This window comes from Andrena cerasifolii, chromosome 4, assembly GCF_050908995.1.
Source record: "Andrena cerasifolii isolate SP2316 chromosome 4, iyAndCera1_principal, whole genome shotgun sequence".
Taxonomy (NCBI): domain Eukaryota; kingdom Metazoa; phylum Arthropoda; class Insecta; order Hymenoptera; family Andrenidae; genus Andrena; species Andrena cerasifolii.
Genome location: NC_135121.1, coordinates 19,832,616 through 19,851,511, shown reverse-complemented (window position 1 = coordinate 19,851,511; position 18,896 = coordinate 19,832,616). Strand labels below are relative to the sequence as shown.

The 18,896-nt window shown below is 35.9% G+C and overlaps 1 protein-coding gene across 2 annotated transcripts in view; it reads left to right on the top strand.

Annotated features, from left to right (window-relative positions):
- The window catches only part of LOC143367696 (gamma-aminobutyric acid receptor subunit alpha-6), a 35,546-nt gene that overhangs the window by 13,274 nt on the left and 3,376 nt on the right, over positions 1-18,896 (top strand). The window contains exons 1-8 of one of the 2 annotated variants that reach the window (XM_076809776.1): positions 3,505-3,689; positions 6,917-7,116; positions 14,167-14,234; positions 14,855-15,075; positions 15,588-15,670; positions 17,270-17,469; positions 18,134-18,221; positions 18,405-18,565. In XM_076809776.1, coding sequence (XP_076665891.1) covers positions 3,682-3,689; positions 6,917-7,116; positions 14,167-14,234; positions 14,855-15,075; positions 15,588-15,670; positions 17,270-17,469; positions 18,134-18,221; positions 18,405-18,565 — 1,029 coding nt within the window. In that variant the 5' untranslated portion in view covers positions 3,505-3,681. Of the gene's footprint in view, positions 1-3,504; positions 3,690-6,916; positions 7,117-14,166; positions 14,235-14,854; positions 15,076-15,587; positions 15,671-17,269; positions 17,470-18,133; positions 18,222-18,404; positions 18,566-18,896 lie in introns of those variants that run through there. The other variant, XM_076809777.1, reaches the window with a different exon arrangement.

Sequence of the window (18,896 nt, the reverse complement as noted above, 5' to 3'; positions counted from 1 at the left end):
GCACCCGTGCACTTCTGCTAGCCTCCCACCACCTTCGCCACCCTCGAAGCCAACCCTCCCTGCCCCACCCACCAGCCTGTCCTCTCACCTATTTATCTTCCGCCTCTGTTTGGACACCCATAACGCCGCCCTGTATCTCTCTGTAGTTGCCATTCCTCGGCTCTACCCCCGCGGGCGACCCGGTGGTTGGCGCAAAAAGGACCGCGCACGCGCACGAGCCCCGTTTCCGCCGCGACCCAGTGACACAGAGCCGGGGCAGCGCGTCTCTCGGTTTCGATGTCAGGATCGAACCGGAGCCACCCTTCAGATGCCTCTGCCAAACGCACCATCGGCATCGAGAGTCGTTAACCTTACGAGATTCCTGCCGCCATCGATCCCGTCTTCGAAGCAGATTTCCATTTCCACGCGGAGAGGGGCTGGAGGGCATTTGACGGTTTTTTTTTTTTTAGAAATTTCGGACCGCCGATCGGGATCGTAGTTACCTGTTGGCGCCGCGTGGCTTTCACTTTTCGTTCTACCGATGCGCAAACAGTCGCGGTTTCTTCTTCTCTGTCTCCACCGAGGTTTATGCCCCTAGATGCGTTGCTTGTGCAGATTTCGGGGAAAAGAAGACACGTCGTAAGAAGTAACCCATCGATTTGAAACTTTCTCTACGTGCCAAATAATTATCCATATTCTTAGCATCCACTAGCATTAACTGAATATATTGAAACCCTTGTTTTTTAATGCAAAATGAAGTTGCAAACGTTTCGGTGGAAATCATTTTATTAAAGCATCGTCATTTTATTATTTTTAGCTTTCGTACATTCATTTTCGTAGAAACTGAAGTTACACAAATATGGACAAAGAATCTGTTTACATCCTTTGTTTATAACTACTGAACGAGATGCATTAGAGTTGTTTGAAAAACGAGTTATTTTACGATATTTCGAGTTTTTCTTGCACAAGGATTCATTTCGTCAGCAATTATACGATATTTATTAATCCATTTCGTCAATTTCTAGTTAGGCAGACATATTTTCAACAAAAAAAATTCGAATCAAATTTTCTGAAATGCGAAGCCTCGTAGAAATAAATTTTATTCTCGATCTTACGCGTAGAATCATCTGTTACATTTTATTTAGATATATTACTTTGAAACATATTAATTTATTCTGTCTGTACGTTTTATTTATGTTTATTTCCGAAAACAGGGTATTATTATATTCCACTCATTGAATCTTGTCCCTTGTTTTAAAGCATGTTAATTCCCATTTTCGCGTCGTTTATGTGTGCACTCCCAAAAGCACGAAATAAAATTTTGAAGAAGTACAGGTGAATAAATTATTTCTTGATTTTTACAAAATTGCTAAATTCACTAATATACCGTATTTATTTTGTATAAATTTGTATAAGAAAAAGTTATTTCAAATGTCGTGTCTATACAAAAGCGCAATCCTATTTCTATTTCTATTATACTGTCGATTAACAAAGATTTGGAATAGCTTTGGAATAGCAGTGTTAGTCATAAATGTTATTTGTTGCTGTTTTAGCAATGACTTGCTAAAAACAAGGGAGGATAATGTTAGATAAAAATCAATAAATTCAGCGACGGTTTCTAATCGTAAACAAATCTATAATCATTATGGCACACTGCTGGTGTGCATGAAATAAATTCTACTGTACGATTCTTACGTATAAAAGTTATTTAAGTAGAAACCGCGAGAACACGATAAACGACTATTTAGATATATACGGTAAGAATTCAAAATTTCCCTAAGCGAAACACTTTCCCAGAAACGTGTATTATACTTACCCACGTAAAAGAGAAGATTCGTTTTGTGGAATACGCACTGAACAATACCATCAACAAGTCAACGGGAGAAATTCCAAGTATTTTATTATTTGGTGTTAGACAAAAAGGGAAAAATATAGATAGTATTCGTGAATATTTAGAAAATACCACCACTGACAACAACCGCGATCTTCAAAACGTTAGAGCTCAAGCACAAGTAAAGACTACACTTTCGCAAGAATATAATAAAAAAAATTACGATAAACATCGAAAGAAAGGACACCAGTTTAGTGTTGGTGATTATGTTATGGTAAAAAATTTTGATAACACACCTGGTGTAGCTAAAAAGCTTATACCTTCTTTTAAAGGCCCTTACGAGATCGATAAAAAATTGCGTAATGACCGTTATCTATTAAAGGATGTCGCAGGTTTCCAAGTTTCACAAAAACCATATCATGGAGTATGGGAAGCGGCTAACTTGCGGCTTTGGCACAAGGGATTACAAACTGATAACTTACCTTAACTATTTTATTTGCTTACTTTTACTATATACAATATTCACTTACTTTTAATCATTTATCATTCTAATATTCATGTAATTAATATTTTAAGACACGTATTAACCTATTCATGTGTGTGTATGTACGTATTTTGTAAAACCATAGAAATTAAGAGACGTGCGGGTGACCGAGGTCGGTCATAGTCAGGACGGCCGAGTTGTAAGGTATGCGTGTATGCCGCCCAACATCTCCGATCGACGCACCGGCAACCGTGGAAGGCGTTGCGTCGATCGGAGATGTCGGGCGGCATACACGCATACCTTACAGTTTAAAGTAACTTAAAAAAAAAAATTCACCCCAAAAGAACACGAAACAGCCGCAACAATTCCTGATTTTGCAATATTCTCAAAACACCTAGTAATAAATCAAAGAATCTTTATCCTCCTATGGCTGTAAAAGGCATTCAAATTTAGCAAGACTCGAATGCACAAGGAGCGCGGAATGAAAACAATGGAAAAAAGAAAATTCAAAAGGGGTGCACAATAGGTATAAAGCGATATTGCTAACAAAGGAACTTCGGTAAAATTCCGATATTTTTGAAGCTTTGCGGGCTTGTAGGAAACCTCAATCGAATTTTTTTTTCTATTTCTTGGTTCCTCGGGGTGCAAAACATTTGTGCTTCCCTATTTTCCAATATACCTCAAAAACTACAGCGGATATAAAATAATTGTGCGTAGAATAAGAACCGAATAATTTTCTACGATCTGCAAAACTGCGCGATAAAATTTTTCAAATGTTCGTCGCGGGGAACGTTGATCAATTTAAACTCCAAATTTTAAACAATTTCATTGTACAGTTTCATACAGCATAGAAACCATTCAATTTTCATTTTAACAATCGTGTCGTATCTACGATAGTTTGAAAGACATGCAGGAAAATAGAAAAGCAAACATTAATCTGTAAGAAAAGTTTTCACCGCGAAGCATAAAAAATTAGCAACAAAAAAACTGTCTGGTATTTCTATTAAAGTTCCCTTGCATGTATGCTGTGAAAGGAACGGAAGATAATTAAACGGCTGATCTAAAAAAAAAAACATAAATAAAAATAGAAAATCGCGGCGGAAAGGAACTAATAGTAAATCTAAATATGGAGTACGAGGGGATGAAGGAGAAATTGAAGAATAAACGATAAGAAAAGTTCGTTGAACGTTATAGAAGGCAGGATGATTGGAGCTTGCGCGGCAGAAAGTTTCGCCTCCCAGGTGGGAGATCCACGAGGATCTGTCACAAGAAACGCATGTAGATCTTCCTCGCGAGTGCCGGTATTCGGTTCGAGCCTATTCGATTTTTCGCCAACAAGCTTCGCTGTGTTGCAAAGACTGCCTTCCGTGGAAGAAGTCCAGCGGCAATGTTTGCGTGAGTATTTACGCACTCCATTTCAATTTGCGGGGCGGAAAATTTCCTTCTCGCTGTCAATAACTTTTTAAGCTTCATTTAGTTCGCGTGTCCATCGCTAATATTTATGTACATGCGTTTTTTTCAAACAAAACTCGTGCGATATTATTAAATAAGATTCCACGATCCAAGAAAAACGTATCTGTAATTAAAGTCATTGGAAATTTCGATGGATTTTCGAGCTGTCAATTTGGCAGAAAATATGCAACGAGACATTTCAGTTTCGAATAGTGAACGAGTAGATGATTAAAAGGTCGGAGGTGCGTTGTTTTTAAAATGCTCTACCAAAGTGACAGTTTTGGCAAGGGATTGCTTTCGATCGAAACAAAAGAAGACATTATCAGCATTGCCACATCCTGTAATTGTTGTTAGAAGTGTTAATAGGATTTCATTGTGGTGAAATACGTGAATGTAAAAGTTGTTGATAGAAAGTGCGAGCAATTTCTACGCTGAAGCTGGTGTTCATACTTTCGATTATTTTATTATTTATTAAATAGTATTGTGAGAAGAAATCTCGTTGGATAAGTCACGTTTTAATTAAAATCGCGATTTTTACCCACCAATTTTTATTAACCAGTAAACTCATTACAAGCGGAAAATTGTTATTAAAAAACGTGCATCTTCGCGGGTGAGTTGTAACGTTTTACAAATGAAAGTCGTGAATCTGGTCGGAGGATAAATTATGATAATGAAAGCTCGGCCAAAGATCGTGGCGTTTCGCGTCGATTATTTAGCCAGCCTCGCAAATATGGCAATATTGGTACAGGCCTTTAATGAAAAGCTGAAATTAAAGTGGTACTGGATCCAAATAAACCTGTACCCGCAATAGCCGAAAAAAGAAAGAATAACCACAACTTTTTTTCGCCTGTATCTCTCTGCCGGTTGATTATCGATTTTTTTTAAAGAAAAAAAAAGTATGTCTTTTACTTTATACCTTACTTTATATTTTACGCTTTAAAGCATATCTTCAGCATATTTCTACGTGGCAGGATTTGTTGTTTGGCATTTGGTTATCGACATCAAGCGTACTTCTTTCAGAAGAAGAGATGTCACAGTAATTGCAGACAGAGATTAGTCTCGCAGAGTTTAGAGAAGAATACTTGGAAGCTTCGAATTAAAATTTTAGAACAAAATTGTCGGATTCTTCATTATTAGTAGCTACATATTTGCAGTGGCCCACTCAGGATTTAATCTTGGGGGTGGTCGGGTCGAAGGGATAAAAATACTTTTAATGCAAATGCAACAAAATTCATTAGGTGATTACAAAAAATTATTTATAGAATAGAAACTAGTTTTCTTTTCTTTTTACAGTGCTCTTGAATTACTTCGGTCTTGGTTACACCAATCTCCTTTTTCCTTCTTCTTTGGGGGATGCCGGAGCCCCTTGGCCCCTCTCTGCGCGCGCCAGTGAACATTTGTAATTTCTATGCGTAAAATAAACAAATCTGTACAGGCAGAAATCTTTCTTCGTAACACTTTTTCATAAGTTGAGCGCAACTTAAAAAAAAATATGCCACTTTAAAGAAATTGTATAATCAGTGAAATGCAAATTTTAAACTGCTTTTCCTGTGAAATTTACACTTTTTTAGTTACGTCACTATGATTGCCGAGCTGCGATAGTGGAGTATTCCAGTCGAATCGTGTCGGGAGTATAAGAAGAGATAAAAAAAATCAATTTTCATAGTCCTTCCGTAAAAAAATGTGTATCGGATGGATTTGAAGGGCGATTCTGACGTAACGAGGGAGAATGTTCACTCGAAAGATCGAGGGGCACCCTCGTCGGAAGTTGCTGAATCCGCGGCTAAGGAGAGCACTCTTGTACTTCTATTCCCCTCTTCTTCTTCGTCTTCTTCTCCCTTTTCCACGGCCTCTCACCTCCCCATCCCCACTTTGCCGCTGCGTACCGTTTTTCTGTTTCGATCAATCGCGCTTCAATTTTTCACTTTCCCCCGATCGTCCCTTATTTGAAGCATAACTTGCCCCCCCTTTTTGATAACGTTCGGTATCAAAGGGTACGTTGATTGGTTTTGTTTAAAAATATTAAGTCTAGTTTTTAAGCGCCCTTTTAGTTTATTCTGTTTGTGACTTTTTACATCGCGTTATTTTATATATATAGTTTTATATATTAAGGTGGAGTGAATTGGCAACCTGTGAAGTTGATGCAACCTCAACCAAGTAAATTAATAAAAAACATAATTATATATTAGCAAATAAATTAATAAACAACATAATTATATATATAATTATGTTTTTTATTAATTTACTTGGTGAAGTGAAGTGGCAACCTGTGAAGTTGATGCAACCTCAACCAAGTAAATTAATAAAAAACATAATTATATATTACCAAATAAATTAATAAAAAACATAATTATATATTACCAAATAAATTAATAAACAACATAATTATATATATAATTATGTTTTTTATTAATTTACTTGGTTGAGGTTGCATCAACTTCACAGGTTGCCACTTCACTTCACCTTAATATATAAAACTATATGCTACTACGAATATAGACAGAAATCTGTATCGGTTTTAAAACAGCTCTCTCATTTAGCCAAGTTTTATCCACTTTTCTATATAATGGCGTTTGAATGCTACTACAGGGTGGGTTAGTGAAACGGGCAAATGTAACTCTTTTCAGAGTTTCTCTTGAAAATTAATCCGGAGAGGTTGTCAAAATTAAAAGATTAATCAAATCAAGAATTTGCAGAGCTTAACAATAAATGTGGATCTTTATGCTAAAATAATTCGAAATTATGAGATGACTCTTCCCAAACGAAAGTTTCTTATGGAGAAGATGGGTTTGATGATGGAACCACTTCTGAGTCAAGTAGACTCATACATCACATATATTTTCAATCTTGATTTTCTTGGAAACGGAAGCTTTTCGAAAAAGTGTTATTGTAAAAGTTGGACACATTTTCCACAGCAGTTTGTTTCTTTTTCGAACGGTAAACTCTGGGGTCACGACATGTGTTCCAGCTCATTATGCCTAGCTAATCCAGATAACGTGATTATTTTCACAAAAAAATAAATAAATGAATTTTTTATTACAAAATCAGAATCTAAATTTCGGGCGAAGCCGAGTAGTACTTAAAGCTAGTTCCATATAAAAAGAATTTTATGATCAGATTCACGAAGCATCACTTTTCTAATTATATTTAATGAATTCCTTCTTCTTCAGGCTATTGTTGCTCGCGCTACTGGCCACGTGCAAAGATCGAAACTACGCTCTTGATGTTTCCCTGCCGTCACCAAAGAATTCTTCAAAGTCTGCGATGAACAGAGGAATAGGCAACGACATCGTGTCCAAGAATATCACAATGGTTTTGGAGAACCTCCTAATGAACTACGAAAACAACCAGCTGCCCACTCATGGAAAGGGTAAAGCAGAGAAAAACTTACATTTCACTTGTGTAGCTGTTGCGTTGATAATTATAAATAATTTTCGCGGCGCTGTATCAAACGTTAAGTTTAATCTAAATATTTTTCATTTCAATATCTCCCTTTTAAACCTTACGTTTGAAAGGGATCTGCAAGTATTAGAGTTAAATTGTTATAGCAACAAATCTAGATATACAATATTATAAATAATACTTTTGTTAAATCCGCCCTTCGCATCACGAGAAGATTTTACCTGAATTCTAATTATGATCTTCATTTTATCGTAATTATGATCTCGTTTTGGTCTGAAATCTCAATTTCTAAGCGTTTATTTCGATGCAGTTATTTATTAGTCAATTTAAATGGAAAATTGCAAGCAACAGGTTGGTAAGTGGACGTGATCGTTAATAGGGACATTGATCTTGCATACCTTGGTCTAGGAAATTATGGGGATAGTGGTGGGGCAAGCAGATGGCGATACAATTTAGATGCCTAATTGAAAAAGAATTGAAATATTTAAGCCTAATGTCAGCAGCTGGACAACTTTACGCAAAACTGCGATAGGAATTCAATTCTACACCAAAATGCCTCAAGCAAAACGATTCACGTACAATACAACTCAAAATACAACGTTATAAGTGTTTCAAATAATGGCTATAAGTAATAATTAATTAACAAAATTTGACTGTTCATTCATTGTTGCCACAAAATTTATTAACCTTTTAGCGAGGAACACTTATTTTTTTCCAATTCTTGTTCTCGAGAATTTCAAAAAGAGAAAAATATTCTCTCAAATTTCAGATGCATCCGATTTTCAGCCGAGAATAATGCAAAATTGGGTGGGCTCTAAATTTCAATTAATTTTATTATTATTGTTTTACAATGCTTTCCACTAGGTTATTTAATATTATTATATATTAGTATTAATATTATTTTTAATTTTCTGTAGCTTTTGTTTTTTTAAGCCTAAGACAATGGCTTGGTAGTTTTAATAATTGTATAATGCAAGAGTTGTTCTATGGGTTGGTAGTGTTTTGCAAAATAAAGATCCCAAAGTTACGGGATCCGCAGAATAGAGCGAGGTAAGAGTGCGCCCTTAAAGTTCAGATTTCCCTAAGGTCCTTGGTATTACACTGATAGCACATATCAGTTTGTAAGAAATAACTGCTATCCCTTATTACTCGATAGGCAGTGACTTCGTGTAAATTTACCTGCCACAGCTTGTAAAAAATAAATATTTCCAAAAAGTCTGAAATGCGAAATTTACCCGATATGTGGGGCAAAAGTTCGCGTGTTATGGGGTAAAAGAACGCGACGAGAGATTTTCCCAAAAGTTTTATTTCCATACGTACAATAGTTGTGGTAATATAGCAAAACGACTAATAGTTTACAATTAATTATTTTTTAATCAAGGTAACAGTAATAGCACGTAACATTACCCCCACCTTCGTAGTTTGCGCAGGCATCAGTCTTCTGGAAGATCAGTGTATTCTTCTTCACGCGCAGGACAAATTATTTTTTCCATAGACGTTGATATTTGAACTATTCTCTTTTTGGAAACGATTTGTTTCGTTCCTTTCAAAATTTCTCATAAGTAGATCTTATCTTTCGGATTTTTTTTGTATTTTCTAATTATTTCCTCGCACGTTCGCATTCAGATTTTCTCTTCATCGCTTTCTTTACTTCAAGCTGATTTTTAAATAGGGAGTTTGCAGTCGAACACTTGCCCCACTGCATTGCGCGAACTCTTACCCCCACAGCTACCTTTCCATTGTTTAATCAATCCTGTTATCTGTGAGGAGAACTGAAAACTTCTATCAGTACCTTTGAATAGAAGAATTTCAGCTCTTTCAGACGACATATTAATTAAAATATTTACTGATCAATATATAGGAATAATATTGATTCCTAAAAATCAGAATATTACGTTAGAACTAACGAATTCAGTACTTATCGCATTGCGCGATAACAAAACGAAGCACAGCTACAGAATTCGACACTGGTGACTCTACCTTGATTGACGATTCACTGTCAATCACCATTGGCAACTGCCACAACTCAACCAATGAAATTCGCATGGTGCGAGCTTTTACCTCACTCCACTCTACTGTGCTTAAGGGGAGGTTCTGGTCTAGAACCCCAAACAATAGGTGATATTTAGGAATTAATTAAAGGAAAACTACTACATATAATTTAATGGGACTTGTTGCATTGTATTAAGGATGTCTTATGTTATAGAAATATATTTTTTGTTTTATAATTAATCAGTGCAAACAGCCCTGGGGAGTCATTAAAGTTAAGGCGTCAAAAAATTGATCCAAATCGGTGGGACCTGTATCTCTAAAAGTTATTATCCGATTCGACTGAAACCTGTTTTATTTTGAAGATTATTCTTTTTTCTAGGGGGGAACTAAAAAAAATTACAAAAATTACATTTTTTTTAGAAAATAACGACACTTCACGTTTGAAATCACTTTTCCCTGTATTTTTCGTCCTTTCAACGCCTTTAAAAATTATAAATTTTCAACTTTTTGTAATTTTTTTTAGTTCCCCCTCCCCCTAGCCAAAAGAATAATCTTCAAAATAAAACAAGTTTCAGTCGAATCGGATAATAACTTTTGAAGATACAGGTCCCACCGTTTTGAGAACACTGTTTCGAGAAAAACGCATTTGAAGTTTTACGTGAGCGCCGAGTGGCCGGTTGTGACCCATGTATTTGCCGCGACTCAAATGCCTACAACTTGGGGAATTTTACGAATTTCAACAAATCCTTTCAAACCCGTTTTCCTAAAAGGTTGAACATTCGAAAAATGAAATAAAAGAAAAATCGACATTTAGACCAGAACCTCCCCTTAATTCTTTATTCAGTATATTCCTAATGAAAATGTTTACGAAACACCATAGCTCGAAGGACCTACCACAGCGCTTATAATCCGAACACTTAATATGGAAGAATTATTCACTTTCATTTCTCGGTCGACTTAATTTCATCACGCTCGATCGAGTCATATCGAATTAATTGGATCAACTCGAAGTCGGCGATGATGGGATTAAGCGATTACGGGGAATTTTGCCCGACAGATTTCGGTATTCCTCATCCCATTTCAATCTCTATACTTTCCCTTCGATCTATTGGCGGTCCGACTGAAGTTTCCAGTTTCTTTTGCGGCACACGCGAGCGTGTCGCGTTGGTCGGTTTCCATTGGTTCTGATCTCGGTGTTGCCGGAACTAACTGTCCGTTTTGAGAGTCTTTCCGATCTGGACAAGGGTTTGAAATTTCCTGCGACTGATATTTGTTCCTATGCAGCTTTCTCCGCTTTTGTGCGCAACTCTGGACGCAAGTGAAAGAAGGGGCAGGGAGAAAGGGGAAGCACGGGAGAGTTCCGCGTGAAATTGCACCCTGGAAAAAGCTTCGCGGTCGGCATTTACATTAACCTTTCAGGATCTATTGGAAACAAAGGGAACTTGAAACAGAGAGCAACTTGTTATTTACTTGCATTTGCATTCGCAAAAGTGTGCAAGTTCTGTATTGCGTAGATTTAAAAAAATATATATATTGCGTTACAAAAACAAAGTGGCGAAGAAGTGACGATGCAAAGGAAATAATATAATTTTTTCAAATATGGTTAATTTCGGATATATTAATTAGCATAGTGTATTTATTTAAACATTTATACTTTAATGTTTATTAATGCAGTTATTTTTTAACATTATTATTGCAACGATTATTATTAACGATGCTCAGAAGTTTACAAATATCAGGATTTATTTAGCTTAAGAATTTTTTTTTTAATTACAACAGAATCAGGCACCCTAGTAGCATTTATTGCTGGCATTTTGATGGCCAACTAACTCCCAACTTGGGGATACTGTGAGCCAACCAGAAGTGCTACTAGGGGTGTCTCCCGTAATAGTGAACGTGTTAAATCTCCAATTAACGGGGACACGAAAAAACGGAGGGCAGTGGCTGCGAATAGCAGAAATTTTAAGAAACATAATTTTACAATCGCTGAAGGAAATTGAAATTACTTGAGTATTGTAGAAAATGTAAACAACGAAATCTACTATACATCGAACAGGTCTTGCATGGATCATCCATTCATTGTTAATACAAGGAATAAGAAACTACTGCTTTAGGATTTGGAAGACGAAATATTTCGAGAATTATTTTATTAGAACTTTTTTTATTTTCCGTACGAGGGCTAATGTTAACATATCGAGACTAATTTCGTGAAAGTTCATTCATTAATAAAATCAACTAACACGTACCAATCCCCCTCAAAATAACTCACCCCCCCCCTACCGAGGCGACACACTTGATCCAACGCCGTTTCCATTCTTTGTCGCACTATCGGAAGTCGTCTTCTGACAACTGCTGTAATAGTTCGGTTCCACGGCACTTTAGATGTTCCCTATTGTGTCAAAACGATGACCTCTCACTTTGGACTTCACTTTCGAACGTGAAAAAACGGATCGCGACGTGAAAGGTCTGATGAATGTGGAGGATGAGGGGAAAGAGTTTAAAATAAAAATTCATTTTTGGCGGAATAAAGGACACCAACAAGTCGACGCATAATGATTCAAAATCATAATAATTTTTAAAGAACTGTTCCCCCCAAAATGAATTTTCAACAAAACTGTATTTTTTTCGAAATTTTGCTAGTAAAACAATGTCTAACCTAACAAATTTCATTTTCTGGGGACACTCCCTCATCTATTTTCCCTTTTCACTTAGAATTCCTTACTGCTAACGTAGAATATTGTAGCATAAGCACATTTCAAGTAATTAAAATGTACAATGAATTTTCTACGTTTACAGTACCAGCCGACTTTCCGTTTCAATTTTTATAAGTATAACGGAACAGCTGAGAATTTCTTTCCTTATTCAGAATAGAATACAGAAATAGCAAGCAGCTCCCTCTCGCGTTCACCGGGTAATGGTCGATCTATCGGTATTACCATTTCTGTGCAGATAAAAATGCTGTAATACCGACCTGCCGAATCTGCCAGGTCACGTGACGTGTCTACCACCTTAACGACAACAGTTTTCACATGATCTTCTCTTCCTCATTTTAACCAGCGGCCATGGCCGTGATGGAAACACCGGTTCCCGTAAGATCACCGAAGTTAAACATCACGGGGCGGCGTACTGGGGAAAGATGGGTGACCACATCACCTGTCTGCCGGTGCGTCGCTGCTGCTGGGACCCGAAGGAGAGAGGAGGGAAAAAGGAAAAATGACTATCGTTCGTTGGGCAATATAAGCGAAATGCTTGAAACGCCATCCTGTGTGTTAGAAACACACAGGAAAACAAAAAATACAAATACAAATACTCTTCCTCATTTTCCAGAAAACAATTGATTTTACCGAATAAGTGTACGTAACATAGAAGGTACAGAATGCGACAAGGAAGTGTAATGCTGAGTCTACACCTGACGAGTGTTCGGCCCAGTGAGCCCGAACGCATATTCTAGTACTCGGCAGAGTAATACGGCGGGCAAATCGGCCAAGATTTTCACTCGGCCGAGTAGCAGACTGAGTGACTAGGCCGAGTCACTCGTCAGGTGTAAACCCAGCTTAAAACATTTTTGTAAAAATAGTTCAATAATTTATGGTCACACACGTGCATATAGGAAGAACTTTAAAAACGATTTCCATTATATCGAATGAATTTATTTTGAGTGCTATTCTGAGGGGTGATTGCCAACGATTTTATTAATGTCTTTTTATTTCCAATATCAAACCTCGTAATTCTTTCAATTGGCTGACATTATTATTCTTTCTCTAACTGTGCACACGAAAATTATTCGCGCACCTCGCCAAAACATAAATAAATAAATTTAATCCGTTTGAAGTAATTAAAAATAATATCTTCGTACCATCTATTAGTTATTTCAGCTGAAAGTATATATGCAGAATATAAACATAAATAGTAACGATAACATAAATGACAGCATATAGAACAATAAATATTTCAAAATTTAAAATACATGATTTATCGTCTAGATAAATTTTGCAGAATTCTATATAGAATTATTATTCGTAAAAGGATTTGTTGAATTTGAATTTTTTTTAATATTTTAACGTGTCGTGGAGGTAATTTCTAACGAAGTAAATTTAATTATGATAAAACACGAGGGGGTGGTGATTAAAAGAAGTGAACGAAGCTACCTACTGCGCTTGGGCATCGATAAAATAATCGAAGGGGAGAAGAAATGGGAGCATTGCAACAACCTTTGACAAGTGATCAAGCAGAAAAGAGAAAATATAGGTGGTGGTGTATCACAAATGGAACGCGGGGGAAGTTGGACTGCAGCCAGCCGAAGAAAACTATCCCATCGAAATCGCCTTTATCCCTAGCGCGCGGTCTCAATTTTCCGCGATTTCCCTTTTTCCCCCAATCCAAAGAATGCCGAAGCGGCCTCTCGATTATCCTTGTACATCCATTTTTGTCATGCACGGCCATTATTCTTCTGTGTTTTGCCTTCCATCATCCCTCATCCCCTGTAATCCTCTTTGTAACAGAAACAGACGAGCATGGAAAAATCACTTGCCCATTACAGGGAATGTCACGAAATGGGTGGTGTAAACAGTAATAAGGGCAATAAGGCGATTGTACATGCTTACGCAAGTTGATAGTGGAGATTGAAATTTTTTTATACGAGTCTTCATTTTCGAGAAAATCGAGTTGCAAAAATTTTGAAAATGCATCAGTGCGTATGGTACAACTCACATTCCAAGAACTAGAGTTTGTTTAACCCTTGGAGGGTGGATGACTACAGTCTGGACATTGGATTCAGGGTCCACTTTGACCTATAGTTTATTACAAATATGTAATAATAATTGTAATACTTATGGGCGAATATTCAACATGGGTCAGAATTGACCCAACATTCGCCTATCGAGAGTTAATGCTATACATATACACATATTTCTGCATCGTTAAGGATCTGTGGAATATTCTAATAATTAATTGCATTTCAAATACATAATTCCTATTCAATTCGTCCCAGTACCGATAGAATTAGAAATACGTATTTGGTTTTCAGGAACACCAACAGTGGTGAAAACGAATATTTTGATAAGAAGCATGGGCCCTGTGTCCGAACTTGACATGGTAAGTTTATATAATAATAAGAAAAAGGCATCTTCCCGGTGTACACTGTCCAACACGATTTTTGGTTCGCAATATCCGCTGGGTGATTCTTGTAGAGTTTTTTCGCCTTGAACACGAATCCGTAAGCAGAATTGCTCTACCACCCTCAGTTGTACATTATACACTGATATATTCAGGCAACTCTCCTCTATCTTTTCAGACTAAGTTGAACTTTCTAGCGTGCTTACTTTTCACGTAACACCTTTTGCTAAAAATCGTGTGTTTTTTTTTACAAAAACTCATGTTTTTCAAAAACTCAACGAACGCATACCCACGTTCGTAGCACCAAAGTATTAATGTTACGTTTAACCGTAATATATACGACAGCAAAAAAGAATGGACCAGGTATCCAGAAAATATAATAAAAATCGAAATTTTGATTCGCTTCAAATTCCATAACTTCGTTAATTACGTAAATTTTAGCGTAATATTTCGGGAATATATTCTTCGAACTTCACGCTTTGAAGGGATTTACTCCGAAGTAAATACAGAGAAAAGAAAGCAAATTAAGTTCAAACAGTTTGCATTTCGATGCCATTGACCTGTGACGTTCTCCATATCATTTCGATTATTTTTTATAGGATTACTCAATGGACTGCTACTTCCGGCAGTCGTGGCGGGATTCCCGTTTGAGTTTCCAGGGCCCAATAAAGTCGCTCAGTTTGAGCATCAAAATGCTGGAAAGAATCTGGAGGCCGGACACGTATATTTATAATGGGAAACACAGCTACGTGCACACCATCACGGTGCCCAACAAATTGTTAAGAATCTCGCAGGACGGAGATATCCTATATTCTATGAGGTTGTCGCCGACACGTACCAAGCCAGTTTCCTTTTCTTAGAATTTTTCAATCGCGTACATTTTACATGTCACGAAATAGACAGCAGAAATTATTGTTCGTATAAAAATTCTGAAAAGTTTCCAACCAATGTTGTGCTTTTATCAAATTCACTTAAAGGGCAAAGGCAAAAGCTAGGATCAGTGACTCGATTGGCAATTTTTTTTTTAAAAAAAGCTGGAATTTTAAATTCCATACACAGGAAATTAAAATTGTAACTTCTAGAAACTCTAGAGTGATTGTTTAACATTTCATTACAGAGTTTTAGTCTGTGTTTTTTTTTAAATAAAAAACATTTTCGATAAGGGTAGATACTTGGAATTTTTTTGCACAGTTAATTCCAAAATTTGTTCAATAACTGATAATTTATTTGCATAGACGTAATATATTGTTATTATATGTACGTATTTGAGATTTACTAAACAAGGCAAAGAAATAAGTTTCCTGTTTAATTATACCCTTGAATTGAAAACAGGCTCACTATAAAAGCAAAATGTCCAATGGAGCTGAGGAACTTTCCTATGGATCGACAGTCTTGCCCCCTTATTCTTGGAAGCTGTAAGTATTTCGAAAAGTTTTGAAACTTTTTCGGAAAGTTAAGAACGATATCGGAGGCCTGTATTTAATTTCCATTGGATAGAACAATAAGGTGAAGGGAGAATTTTTGATACAGCAAGATAAAAATGAACTATCTTTTGGACATTCATTTGGATGATGAAATGTTAAAAACAATTTCTAGTTAAGTACTTTCAAGCGTTTCCTTTTTGCAAACATATTTGGGGAACGAAATATTGGCTATGCGATGGAACATCAATTATTCAAATTAATTGAGAGATACGTTTGTCGAATAATCGATTTTTTGGATAACAGAACGGCTAATAAACAATGTGAATATTAATATTACAAATTGAACATTATATAGGAATTTCATAATTTGTGACAGAGATGGGCATTAACTAAATAAAGAATTATTTAAATAACGGGTCGAATAGAAGTTATTTCAACTTTATTCGTCATTAGAGGCTCGGATAATCCGCGTTAACTTTATTCGACACGTGGTGCATAATTTCTTTAACTTTTATTTGTTATTCGAATTTTTTATTTAAATAAAAAGTTTTCCCCATCTCTGATTTGTGATTACACTTGCAGGGTTTCTCTCCCTTTGCATTTTGTAGGAATATTATTCACAAAAATGTCTTTATTTTTATTGTACAGTCAGTTGATCCTTTTAAAAATTAATTCTTCAAATTCAATTACTATTCCACATCCAATTACTGAAAACCAATTTGATCCATTGTAATTTTACAGTTCAAAATACACAATAGAATTTTACTTTACAGGTATATTTTTAATTCTGATCACCAAAACCTAAAATTGAAAACTAGACGAATTTCTTTGTAACGAGAAATTGTAAAGGAAAAATCATATTAATATCTGCAATTATCTGCAAATATTTTCTAGTTTTAATTTTTTATTTATAGTTGGCATTCTACTATATCAAAACGAGAGCTCGAATTAATTCGAATTAATTACACGAACTTAATTAGTGCAAGAAGTAATTCTGCAATCTGTACACACTTTTCTCAATGTTCTAACGAATAGAATTCTAATTGAACAGCATTCCCAATTTTTAATAATATTTTGAAATAATAAAATACATTTTAAAGTTCCCAATTTCTGATTTAACTGTCTAACTAACAAGTTAAAAATTAATACAAAGGTACGTTGAATAAAAATTATGTTTCGTATTGAATATTTTTATTACTAAACGCAGATGTAGGTACGTTTCTATAATATTCTTGCAGCTGGTGTCTTCTGATCGGCATACATTTCCTACCCCCTTCGAAATTTCATACACATCTTCCTTTATCCCCCACTCGTTCAATAAAATATTTAAATCTCACCGCTTCTCGATATTGAGCGAAATCAAATCCCTCTGACGCTTAATCGATCGCAAAGAACTACCCCCGTTATATTTTCCTTCTATTTTGTTGTTTAATTCTTTCGTTGAACATCATCGTTACATTTTTCTTCGTTAAATTAATTTTATTTTAAATTTATTATCGAGCTTGTTGTTTTCCTACTTGTTAGAAAATAAATTAGAAGCAGAATGGTGATACGTACAATTGTTTGTTAATATTAATCGTCCACTTTCAGATGCCTACACTTCTGGACAATTAATTTACGAATGGCAGGAAGGTTCTTCCGTAAATTTTGTCCCAGGAATGGCTCTTTCGCAATTCGATTTAATGGGCTCGCCGTATAGAAATTTAACTTTTGTCCGCCGAGAGGGTGAATTCTCAGTTCTCCAGGTTTCCTTCAATTTGCAACGACACACCGGCTATTTTCTCATTCAAGTAAGTCGATCGGTGGATGATTACCTGTGCCCTCCTTCAGTTGAAATTCGAACCATTTCGACTTAAATCGCTTCAGTCTTTACGTTCCTCGGAATATTTGAAATCACATTTCAATGTGAATTGTAACTTACGAAAATAATTGCCTATTTAAAAGAAGACTTTATTTAAGCGAACTTAAAGATTCTTAAAGTCATTGGACAGCCAAAAAAAGATAAACAAGACTGTGTTTAATATTACAATAAATAGTGATTAGATTATGATCAACAATTTCCAATACAAACAACTGTCTATTGTCTACTACTTTCTGTAAAATTAATGTAACAGCCTATTTAAACTGTGCCTAAATAAATTCTTGATTTAATTTTAAAAACAACAATGTAATCGAATCTTAAGTAGAAGCAGTCCTTTGTTTAAAGATTTTGTATCACAATCGTTACACTACTACAATTTCAATCCCACTCTCATTTATTCTATTTCGTTCGTATATGAATGTAGGTCAAGCAATTATTTTTTACTTTAATGATGCAAGTACATTCATTCATATTATTAAGAACTTTAACGAAAATTTCCACACGTAGTATCCGTTTTCTGTCATGCATTGCTTACACGTATTTACAAATTATAAAGCACCTCGTCTTTATCATTATTTGCTTAAATGTACCAGGTGTACGTGCCATGTGTCTTAATAGTAGTACTCAGCTGGGTGTCCTTTTGGATTCATCGCGAGGCCACCAGCGATCGAGTCGGCCTAGGTAAATAATTGTCCTCTACTTTTATATAAATAATAATTAATTAGCATACATCGAAATTCGCAGTTACCTAAACTTTATATACATTACATCACTTACTCCCTGGTCGATTTTTTTCTCGGGAATTATCAACGACAAAGAATAATGTATTGGAATGAAATTAATGAACAATGCACCATTCTGCAGGTATCACCACGGTCTTGACATTATCCACTATTAGTCTGGATGCCAGAACCGATTTACCGAAAGTCAGGTACGCCACTGCTCTCGATTGGTTCTTGCTGATGAGCTTTGGGTACTGCATCGCCACCCTGCTGGAATTTGCTGGCGTGCATTACTTCACGAAGGTCCTGCGATGTTTAAATCATCCACTTCACCCTTTGTCTTCATCCCCACTGTTATTATTAATTTCTTCGTCGAAGGCAGATGAATAAAAAGCTTCCGTTTATATTTGAAGCTTACAAGGAAACATCCCGAATTCGAAAATTCAAAAAATTCTGAAACTTTGTGAATATGTAGGGAATTTTCTCCCGATTATCACGCAATTTTTGTTTGCTGCCCAAATTCACTCTAAAGGGGTGTAAGTGACCCCTGAAAATCCGGTTATCTTCCGAATTTGTGCTATAACTCGTGAACTGTAAAATAATATTTCTACCAAATGATAGATCTAATTAAAAG